General features: G+C 38.3%; 1 protein-coding gene across 2 annotated transcripts in view; it reads right to left on the bottom strand.

Annotated features, from left to right (window-relative positions):
- Positions 1-421: 421 nt before the first annotated feature.
- The window catches only part of MED8 (mediator complex subunit 8), a 36,177-nt gene continuing 24,243 nt past the window's right edge, over positions 422-12,355 (bottom strand). For both annotated transcript variants that reach the window (XM_070745064.1, XM_070745065.1), the window contains exons 4-7: positions 4,967-5,107; positions 2,289-2,370; positions 1,434-1,682; positions 422-869 (exon numbers count right to left, since the gene is read on the bottom strand). In XM_070745064.1, coding sequence (XP_070601165.1) covers positions 805-869; positions 1,434-1,682; positions 2,289-2,370; positions 4,967-5,107 — 537 coding nt within the window. In that variant the 3' untranslated portion in view covers positions 422-804. The remainder of the gene's footprint in view (positions 870-1,433; positions 1,683-2,288; positions 2,371-4,966; positions 5,108-12,355) is intronic.

Raw genomic sequence — 12,355 nt, 5'->3', positions numbered from 1 at the left:
TTGTTTCTGATTTCTAGTCCCCTCACATATCAACTTCAGCTAAATAAAAATAGTGTCTTTCTTTTGTCACTGACACAAGATGTGTCAGGACTATTATCATCCACTTGAGAAACCCATTGTAATATTTACCATCTATCACACTTAAAACATTTTCATACGGTCATATTAATAAAATTTGAGCATGTTTTATCCAGTAGTTGATTATTTGACAAAATTTCTATAACAACAAATCAAGAGTAGAATGTTATCCAGTCAATGAAAAATGACTGGAGAATCTCAAGAGGAGTCAAAGTAGATTATATGTTGGCCTACCTATTGGTACAGGTTTTAGGAACTGTATGACAAGTTTAGCCAAGACAAAGCCACAAATTTTCCCATGATCCACTTAAAAGTACAAACAACAACAACAACAACAACCCCACAGGAGAAAAAAAGCACTTGAACTTTATTATTTACAGAAAAAAACACGTTATGACTTGCATGTCTCATATAATCTCCAACAGGCAGTTCCAAAACAGGTGCACCACCTCAAGGAATCAGGATGTTTATATTAGTAAACAAAAAGTAAAGTTGTTTACTATCTTGACTTAGCTGCCTGAATCGGTCACTTGTCTCAAAATTGCCTCTATCTTTTGGAATGAAAAATACATGTCTACATTCTTGTATCCCAGATCAATGCAGTTGCATTAATAAATGATCCAAGTGATCTTCAGAAAAGACTCCAAGTTTAATTGCTGAGAACAACTTGAAGTGTTGACTTGGAAATGAAACCCAGGAACAGCAATCGACCAGAATACTTCCCACTCATCTTTGATAAGGATGCATTGAAGCAGATTTGATATTGGTTTTTATGCCACTGGGCATCTTACCTAGAAAGATGAAAAAAAATGGGTTTAGTAATCTAATAAGAATCTGACCAGTTTAGGGGGCAATACGTTTATTACTATCTCTGGCTCTTGTACGTATTTTTACATTTAATCACTCACTCAAACTCTTTGTGTAAGTTTCTCATGCATTTTATGTACTAAACAAGAAATCTGATGAATAAGAAAAAAAAAGACTTAACCTGTCTATTTTCCTATGGTTTTTTAAGTAAAGGCATTTTGAAAATACCATCCAGCTGGACATAAATGAGAGTGGCCTTATCCTGATTTTGATTGCTAACCAATTATTTTCAATATAATGGGCAATCCTATATTTAATACAATCCTATCTCATGTCCAGGCTCACAAGACTCCTGGCTAATGTTAATATAAACCATTCACTGCCATTTCCCTTCCTAAAATTATGTGGAAGAAACTGGTATCGCATATCTTGTCCCAAATAGCTGTCCTTTTCCTAAAGCTTGGCTGTTTATACAAAATGTTTAATTTTCATGGGAAACGATTGTCCCAATAGTACCACTGTATATTCGTCTCTGCGATTCTTTTTACCTGGTTGCCCTGCTTGTGGCATCTGCACCCCTCCAAGCATAGGCTGTGTCTGATTTGCTGCACCTGACATTTGTACTTGCTGCATGGTAGAAGCACCAGCTATGATGGCATTGGCAGCTTGCTGACTGGTTGGAACAGAACTTCCCACTCCTGGTGGACGTCTGTTGGACAATCCTTTTCCAAAGGCTACAGCTGCAACTAAGGCATTGGTATCAGCAGGGTTGAATGTCTGCTTGTTCTGGCGTAAACCTAAAGGGTAGAAAAGCATTCATACTGGTTTCCACGTTTTCCAAAGGGGTAGGGTTTACTTCTTACCATACTTCAATCTCTGCTTCTGGGATTTCATAGAAACATAGAAGATTGACGGTAGAAAAAGACCTCATGGTCCATCTAGTCTGCCCTTATACTATTTCCTGTATTTTATCTTAGGATGGATATATGTTTAAATTCAGTTACTGTGGATTTACCAACCACGTCTGCTGGAAGTTTGTTTCAAGCATCTGCTACTCTTTCAGTAAAATAATATTTTCTCACGTTACTTCTAATCTTTCCCCAAACTAACTTCAGATTGTGTCCCCTTGTTCTTGTGTTCACTTTCCTATTAAAAACACTTCCCCCCTGAACCTTATTTAACGCTTTAACATATTTAAATGTTTCGATCATGTCCCCCCTTTTCCTTCTGTCCTCCAGACTATACAGATTGAGTTCATTAAGTCTTTCCTGATAAATTTTATGCTTAAGACCTTCCACCGTTTTTGTAGCCCGTATTTGGACCCGTTCAATTTTATCGATATCTTTCTGTCTCTGAATAGTGTTGTCCCCACTAAAGCTCATTCTCCTTATCTGGAACCATACCTCCACTTTCAGATTCTCGGTCTTCTTTGTTGATTTTATCCAGCAAGTTCGAACACATTTTGTTTAGGCTTTGAATCTGTTTCTGCAATCATAAAAATCACATAATGTCAGAATTTACAAGTGCTTCAGGTTGACTGACTTCATGCAGATGAAACACATTCAAGCCTATGTCCAGATATTCTGGAAGCTGGAGACAGTTTGAAACCCCACACTGCCTTGACAGAATGAGAGGTAGGCATCATTGTGGATCTGAGAACTCACTGGTACCAAATTAGGCCTGGGAGTGGGAAAAATTATGCCCAATAGAGTGTATATAAATGAGCAATTACAGAGTTTCCAGGGGGAAAGCATTTTGAAATTCCCTGATATTTCCCTGTAACTTGCGATCTTGTTAAGGCGCAATCGTAGATGACATCATACCAAACGGCTAAGCCATGGAGAAATATCGGTAGCTGAGGAAGCAAGTTGTTGCCACAGTTATGCTCATTTTTGCTTGACTCTGCCAGGCAGCGCAATCTTTTTTTTAAAAGAAAAACATGATTTCCCCCTGACTTTTAAACATTTTAATTCAGTTTGGGGTTTTTTCTCTGATTTATTCCATTTTTTTCACGAATTCCCTGATAATTCCCAGATATTTCCTGAACCGTCAATTTCCCTGATAATTCCCTGATTTCCCTGTTTTCCAGGTTTGCTGGACACCCTGAATTAGTATATGCAGAGCTACAAATTCATCCATCCATCTACAAAACAGATAATTACTGACATACAGAGAGGCTGATAATAAGGACCTTTGTTTCAAGGAAATGTGGTGCAGTAGGATTTGAGACCAGTGACTATCTCTCAGTCCATCCTACATTAAAGAGCTGTTATGGGAAAAGTAGAGGGAGTACCTAAATATTATACTATCTTGAGTTCTGGAAGACAATGTAGAACAGCAGCAGCAGCACATTAAATGCATCTTGTTTACCATGTAATAGAGCTTCAATTCATTTGCATATTATCAAACAGCAATTCCCGAGAGAGAATTAAACTTAGTGATGGGAGCAAAATTGTGGTGGTGCAAAACCATGCTTATCCATATGCACATTTACCAAGAAAAGATTTTAAAAGAGACGAGGTGGCGCAGTGGGTAGAGTGCAGTACTGCAGGCCACTAAAGCTGACTGCTAGATCTGCAGGTCAGCAGTTCAAATCTCATCACTGGCTCAAGGTTGACTCAGCCTTCCATCCTTCCAAGGTGGGAAAAATGAGGACCCGGATTGTGGGGGCAATAGGCTGGCTTTGTTAAAAAGTGCTATTGCTAACATGTTGTAAGCTGCCCTGAGTAAGAAGGGCGGCATTAGAATAGAATAGAATTTTATTGGCCAAGTGTGATTGGACACTCAAGGAATTTGTCTTGGTGTATATGCGCTCAGCGTACATAAAAGAAAAAGATACATTTGTCAAGAATCATGTGGCACAACACTTAATAATTGTCATAGGGGTCAAATAAGCAGTGAAGAAACAATCAATATTAATAAAAATCTTAGGATACAAGCTACAAGTTACAGTCATACAGTCCTAAGTGGGAGGAAAAGGATGATAGGAATAATGAGAAAAACTAGTAGAAATAGAAGTGCAGATTTAGTAAAAAGTCTGACAGTGTTGAGGGAATTATTTGTTTAGTAGAGTGATGGCTTTTGGGGGAAAAAATTGAAAAAAACATGAAAAAAAATTAGATTCTAAGTGTGTTTATTCAATATTCAATATGTTAGGTTTTATCCCAAAAATGTGCTTTGAAGTGCATCAGGATAAAATAGATCTGCATCTCTTTAAAGCTGTCATTTTCCCCATCATGAGGCAACTGCAGAAGGTAACCAAATGATTGCAGAAAGACTGCTGGTTTATAGTCCTGAAGACAAATGCTATGTTTGTGATTAGTGATGGGCGAACCCAACGGTGTTCGGGTTCGGCACGTTTGGATGAACTTTACACAAAATTCGGCTGAACCCGAACAGAACCCGAACGGGGAATCCCTCCCACGAAGAGATTCCGGGGGCAGAGCTTTGACGTCACCGGCAGGTTGCTAAAGACGCCAAGATGATCACTTCCTGGATTCCATGGAATCCAGGAAGTGATCACCTTGGCGTCCTTAGCAATCTGCCGGTGATGTCAAAGCTCCGCCCCTGGAATCTCTTCGTGGGAGGGATTCCCCAGCTCCCTCAAAGGGAGGTCTTCACGTAAAAATAAACATTGTTATTTTTACGAAAAAGGACACCGCAGCGGTGCTGCAAGCAAAGGGCGGTCCTTTCACGTAAAAATAAACATATTTTTAATAAACCGCCCTTTGCTTGCAGCGCTGCTGCGGCCTCCTTTTTCGTAAAAATAACAATGTTTATTTTTACGTGAAGACCTCCCTTTGAAGGAGCTGGGGAATCCCTCCCATAAAGAGATTCCAGGAAGTGTTCACCTTGGCGTCCTTAGCAACCTGCCGGTGACGTCAAATCTCCGAACGCCGAACACAACCCCGAACTTTGCCCGAAGTTTGAAAAAAAATTGGGTTCGTGTTCGGCATACCGAACATCGCAAAATTCAGTACGGACCCGAATTGTGCAGTTTCGGTTCGCCCATCACTATTTGTGATCCTTCAGGTGCCAATTTTTTTTCCTTCCTGATCCTGTTAATCAGTCATCGTCCTACCTGTGCCACATCAGCGCCAATACGAGCTGCATCTGTGCTTAGCTGCTTCTCTTGCTCCTCTACCTCAGGATCAGGCTTAGTTCGCAGATGATCAGGTACAACTTCATGGCTGAACACTGGTACTCGTCCTTCTGTCTGCCGCTGCAATATTCAACCTATTAGAACTTATGTCTTGCAACAAAATCAGACAATACAAAGCTAAACTCATAGGCCTCAGGTTATTGGAAATGTAGCTTCAGAACCTCTACCTCTGCAAGTTTTTAATCTTTCTCGTTCTTATTATAATACAACGAAGCAATTAAAATAAATTTCAATGAGTTAGCGTCTTCACCACCTGAGAGTCAGCCGTTATGAAGGAACAGCTTAAAACCTAAACTGTAATATCAAACTGCCATATACAGTAGGCATCAATGTACATTGTACTACTGTATGATGAGTTTTGATTCATTCTGAAAATAATATTGACTGAAATATAGGGAATGAATGAGCCGCTCCGAGTCCTCGGAGAGGGGCAGCATACAAATCTAATAAATAATTACAATTATTGTTTATTATTATTATTATTATTATTATTATTTTATATCAATGTGCAGTGTACTACTGTGATGTATTTTGATTCATCCTGAAGATAATATTGACTGAAATATAGGGAATGAATACGGTAAGCATTCTCTGATGGGCTCCATGTTCATTTTGGAAATGTGTTTTGGAAAAATACAGTAAGTCCACCTTCCTCTTTTTTTGTGGCAGCCCCTCAAATAGTGTTCTGAATTTAAAAAGTTACTTGACAATATGTCGTTTTTCCCTATTCCCCATTTTATAATTCTGTCACCTGTGCATAGCCCAGCTTCAAAAGCAGGCCCTCCATCCTTAACTTGCTTAACAAATATCGTGTCCATTGGCCCTGGCTTCCCCTTGTCTTCCCTGGTTGCAGTTTCCTGGTGGTGGTGGGGCTTTTTCCCCTTTGGGGTAGCCCTGCTGTCTAATGGGTTGCCATTATTTTAGTCTCCAGTTACAAAAACAAAAAAAATGCTGTTAATCTGTCTATATTATAATAAGGAATATAATTATATATTTCATTGTAGCCCGGTCATGCTCTTGTTTCATGTACGAATCCCAGCGACCAGTTAGGTCCTACAGAGTGGGTCTTCTCCGGGTCCCGTCAACTAAACAATGCCGCTTGGCGGGACCCAGGGGAAGAGCCTTCTCTGTGGCGGCCCCGGCCCTCTGGAACCAACTCCCCCCAGAAATTAGAATTGCCCCCACCCGTCCTTGCCTTTCGTAAGCTACTTAAAACCCATGTCTGCCGCCAGGCATGGGGGAATTGAGATACTCTTTCCCTCTAGGCCTTTACAATTTTATGCATGGTATGTCTGTATATATGTTTGATTTTTATATTAATGGGTTTTTAATCGTTTTTAGTATTGGATTATTATTGTACACTGTCTTATTATTGCTGTTAGCCGCCCCGAGTTTCCGGAGAGGGGCGGCATACAAATCCAATCAATCAATCAATCAATAAATTAAATAAATAAATAAATTAAATAAATCAATTAAATAAATAAATAAATAAATAAATAAATGTAACTGATAGGCTGCCAAATTATGATTTCAACATAGATTTGATTTGTTTTGTCATTATTTTATTCTAGAACTTTTAACTAGATACTTTTTGAGGTGTTTTAATTGTACAGGTCTTTGACTGTAATAAATATTTGATATTGAAAAGGTAAAACAATGCACTTAAAAGCAATTCTTAAACAATAGACAGAAAAATCGAAGGGGTTTTTTTAGAAGACATTTGTATTTTGAAGAGGAAAAGAATCAATGCTTTGATTGATTAAAGACTTATATTCTGTAATAACCAAGCTAATTTAGTAAAGATCTGGATTTAATGTCTCTTGCTTCCATGAAAATCAATTTCAATGAGTTAGCCTCTTCACCATCTTCAAGTCAGCCGTTACAAAGCAACAGTTTGAAACCTGGACTGTGATATCAAACATATACAGTATACATAAATATATCATTTATTACATTGTACTGCTGTGTGATGAATTTTCATTCATCCTGAAAACAATATTGGCCAAAATATAAGGATTGAATGAGCATTCTCTGATCAGCTCCATGTGCATTTTCAGGACTATCTGATATGAGTTGCATAATATGAAGAACTCATTGGAACTCATTCAATTTTTTGAAACCTGCCCTAAAGATGTCAGAAGCAAGTCATTAACATAGTCTAGTTTATTGCATTACAATGCAATTTATCACAGGACCAGATTAAATGCTAAAAGATATAAGGTGATTATGCTCATTCAGTTTTCCTATTTCAGGGACGAATTGTGCTTTATTGGCCTAGTTTGATGACCTAGTCTTCATATACAGAAGAGTAGTCAGTTGAACTTTCATCAAAATGTAAGTTAAAAAAATCTTTCTAACACTCATCTCACAATAAAAAAAGCTAAAAGCCTATTTGAAAAAAATTAGACTGCAGTGAGTTTGGTTGGAGTCCAATCCATTTCCACCTAGCTATTGAGGCTTTCTATGTAAAAGGTACAACACTTGATCTTAGCCAAATGGCTTCTTTCCTCAAGGCCTTGCACCATTAATCCTCCAAGATAAACTCTGCTCTTCATGGATCAAGGCTGTTGAGTTCAACCTTGATTTCAACAGACTCAAACTCAACTCTGATAAGACGGAGTGGCTGTGGGTTTTGCCTCCCAAGGACAATTCCATCTGTCCGTCCATAACCCTGGGGGGAGAATCACTGACCCCCTCAGAGAGGGTCCGCAACTTGGGCGTCCTCCTCGATCCACAGCTCACATTAGAGAACCATCTTTCAGCTGTGGCGAGGGGGGCATTTGCCCAGGTTCGCCTGGTGCACCAGTTGCGGCCCTATCTGGACCGGGAGTCACTGCTCACAGTCACTCACGCCCTCATCACCTCGAGGCTTGACTACTGTAACGCTCTCTACATGGGGCTACCTTTGAAAAGTGTTCGGAATCTTCAGATCGTGCAGAATGCAGCTGCGAGAGCAATCATGGGGTTTCCTAAATATGCCCATGTCACACCAACACTCCGCAGTCTGCATTGGTTGCCGATCAGTTTCCGGTCACAATTCAAAGTGTTGGTTATGACCTATAAAGCCCTTCATGGCACCGGACCAGATTATCTCCGGGACCGCCTTCTGCCGCACGAATCCCAGCGACCGATTAGGTCCCACAGGGTGGGCCTTCTCCGGGTCCCGTCAACTAAACAATGTCGTTTGGCGGGACCCAGGGGAAGAGCCTTCTCTGTGGCGGCCCCGGCCCTCTGGAACCAACTCCCCCCAGAGATTAGGACTGCCCCACCCTCCTCGCCTTTCGTAAGCTCCTTAAAACCCACCTCTGTCGTCAGGCATGGGGGAACTGAGATATTCTTTCCCCCTTGGCCTTTACAATTTTATGCATGGTATGTCTGTATGTATGTCTGGTTTTATAATAAGGGTTGTTTAGTTGTTTTCGTATTGGATTGTTACATGCTGTTTTTATCACTGTTGTTAGCCACCCTGAGTCCACGGAGAGGGGCGGCATACAAATCAAATCAAATCAAATCAAATCAAATCAAATCAAATCAATAAATAAATAAATAAATAAACAAACAAACAAACAAACAAACCTTGCTAAACTAGGCTTTTCTCCATCCTCAATACCAGTTGGACTATGACCAGGAAAAACAAACCCTGAGACAAAGGGTAGAAAAGCAATCAGACTTTGAGAATGTCCATTGTTTCTGGCTCCAGAGTCTATTAGATATCCTGCCACTCCTGGCAGTTATCTTAGCCAGTTAGAGATAGTGAATCATCAGAAAGTCTTTTGCTTGCATGATGTACGAGTTCCCGTCCGCCATCCTGGATGGCAAATATAAAGGGGATATGGTTGGCTGGAAGACTATCTGTCCCTGTGATTCTGGAGAAGGGGAAAACCTCTGGATACATCTTCCGTTGCTGCTTTTTTATATAGAGACATACAAACAACATTTATTTTCCTGATAATTAATAGTTAATATTGGCCATTTTGATACCATTTGTCTTTAGTGTTTGCTTAAAGATGAACGGATCAGAATCACAGTGCAGGTAGATAGATCTATGTAGTAGCACTAAAGATTCACTGGAACCTGATAAATAAACCACTACAATCATTTTATACAATTAATGTACCAAATCTTTTTATGTTATCACCTTGTTATGTTTTAGTACTTGGCACAAGGTTTCCTGCTTAAGTAAGGGTTGTATTAGTTGACCATCATGTCTCTCCAAGCTCTATTCTGGTTGATTGATTTTTAATCCTTAAATTGTGAAAGCCTATACTGTACTTACTAAGTACTAAAACATAACAAGGTGATAATATAAAAAGATTTGGTACATTAATTGTATAAAATAATTGTAGTGGTTTATTTATCGGGTTCCAGTGAATCTTTAGTGCTACTACATAGATCTATCTACCTGCACTGTGATTATGATCCATTCATCTTTAAGCAAGTAGCTTCAGGCAAGTAGCTGTCTAGTCTTTTCTTTAAAACGTCTAGCGATGAAGCACCAACAACCTTTGAAGGCAAGCTGTTCTACTGGGTAATTTATGTCACTCTTAGGAAATTTCTCCTTAATTAATTAATTGATTAATTTCCATCCATTGTTTCTTGTTTTGCCTTCTGGTTTTTTGGAAAATAAGTCAACTCCATCTTCTTTGTGGTAGGCGCTCAAATACTATTCTGAATTAAAGCACTTTCCACCGATTCACTTTTATAATTCTGTCACCTGTGCCTAGCCCAGCTTCAAAAGCAGGTACTCCATCCTTAACTTGTTTAACAAATATGGTGTCCATTGGCCTTGGCTTCTTTCCTGATTGCAATTTCCAGGGACTTTGGCTAATGGGAGATTTTTTCCTCCCTGGGGTTGCTCTGCTGTCCAATGGCTTGCCATTATTTCAATCTATAGTTGTAAAGAAAGAAAAATATTGCTCCAGACCACATTGGGGGCAGTAGAGGAATGGTGCAAGGGAAAAATAGGCACCTGAGGTAGGAAGTGAGGAGGGAGGGAAATGTAATATAATGTAAAGTAGAATACAATAGCATAGCCTAGAATATATAGTACATATAAATCCAATAAATTGAATTGAATTGAATGTGTATAATAATAGTACATTATAGCTTGGCCATGCTGTTGTTTACATGCAACTATCAAATTATGATTTCAGCATAGATTTGATTTGTTTATCTGTCATTATTTTATTCTAGAACTTTTAACCAGATACACTTTGAGAAGTTTTCACTGCAATGGTCTTTGATCGCAACAAATATTTGATATTTAAAAGATAATGCAATATATATAAAAGCAATTTTAAATATGATACAGGACAACTTATATTCTGTAGTAACTGAGATAATTTAGTAAAGAGCTGGATTTAATGTCTCTTTCTCCCGTGCATTCACCCATAGACTCAGACTCACCATAAGAATGTGTGTATGCATACACACACAAGGATACATATATATTTTTCTATTATATGGCGCCATATAATGACAAATAGCTTGACTTCACCTATCAACATATGTTGGTCTCTCTTTTAAGGTGACTATTCTCTATATACAATTTTGTTGTGCAACTGAAGGTTGAGTTATATAGCATGTGGTAATTGCTTCCAGTTTAAAACCAATCCTGTAATTTTAATGCTTTTTTGGCTGTAAGAGCTTATTTTTAAGCTTTGCAAAGCATTTCTTTAACTGTCGTCTAAAATCTACTATTATTATGACATTGCTTGTCAGACAGAATTGAGTGCTATAGGCAATCTACAAAGGTGGGTTCCTAAATACAGTAAAAAGTTGCATTTAGATCTGCAACTATCTGTTCAATCCGCTTTGCTCAGCATACTGTAAACCCTTCATGTTCTATCTTTAACATAATTGGATGGGTGGTTCATAAAATCCCATTTAATGAAAGAAATTGTTCTTCTCGCCATAATGAACATAATGGACATGGATTTCTTCATTGTTCCATTTATGTGCTGACATACCGATACAACCTCTTAGTAAAGATCAAACGATCAGGGAGGTTAAGGTGATCAAGACTCCTATTACAGAGTTGTCAATTTCTTATTGGTAACTATTGCTAAAAGAAGTCTCTAGATGTCCTAATCCCAGAATGATGTTACAAAGAAGTCCTTTTACTCTTTTATCTAAATTCTATTCTTATGTATTCACTTTTGTTTTATTATATATTGTTCTCTTTTCCCTTAATTCCTGTAAATTTTAATTGGCAGTTTATACACTGCTCCAAAAAAATAAAGGAAACACTTAAACAACACAACATAACTCCAAGTAAATCAAACTTCTGTGAAATCAAACTGTCCACTTAGGAAGCAACACTGATTGACAATCAATTTCTCATGCTGTTGTGCACATTCAACTTTGTACAGAACAAAGTATTCAATGAGAATATTTCATTCATTCAGATCTAGGATGTGTTATTTGAGTGTTCCCTTTATTTTTTTGAGCAGTATATATAATTTTATGGTATTTAATCCTGCTTTTATGCATTGTATTTAACTATTTAGCTGGTCATTGATCAAAAATAAAGTTTTCATACTACTACTATTCAATAACAATATATTTATGACTTTTTATTCTATTGTCATACAGAGGAGTATCCATAACACCTATTTCTATTAATCAAATACTTTAATCTGTAAGAAGAAAAATTCTCTTGGTTTCCGACTCCTCTATATTTGTCTTCATGAAAGTTTGCAAGCTTTGCATTACTCACTCAACTTTTTTCCTTACTGATAAAAGATTCATTGTTCAGTACACATAGTCCTCAGCTTATAGCTATTTGTTTTGTGACTGTTTGACGTTATAATGCATTGAAAAATGTGACATAACCATTCTTCACATTTCATATATCCCCACAGTCACATGATCAAAATTCAGATGCTTAGCAACCGGAATGTGTTTATGTGACAGTTGTAGCGTCTGCGATCACGTGATCACTTTATGCAACTTTCTTACAAGTCAATGGAAAAGCCAGATTCAGCTAACCACCATGTTACTAATAACTGTGACAAAGCTGTGACAAGAAAATAGGCGTTGATTGCTTACCTGAACGCCTCTTCTCGTACGGTGAGTGGGTACAGCAGTCACATGGGTTGCTCCTGTCCAATCCGTTGGAACTGAGCCTAGTATTAAAAAAGACTGCTGGATCCGCCCCTTCCCCAGAATTCGCGAATCCGTAGACTAGGCTCAGTAGTGAAGCTCTTTAATGTTCAACTCTCATGTGTTATAAGAAAATAGAATAGAAGGTAAAGAAGACACATACAAGGGCGGGAAGTGACTGCTGTACCCACTCACCGTACGAGA

This window comes from Erythrolamprus reginae, chromosome 3, assembly GCF_031021105.1.
Source record: "Erythrolamprus reginae isolate rEryReg1 chromosome 3, rEryReg1.hap1, whole genome shotgun sequence".
Lineage (NCBI taxonomy): Eukaryota > Metazoa > Chordata > Lepidosauria > Squamata > Dipsadidae > Erythrolamprus > Erythrolamprus reginae.
This window is presented reverse-complemented; position numbering and strand designations above follow the sequence as displayed.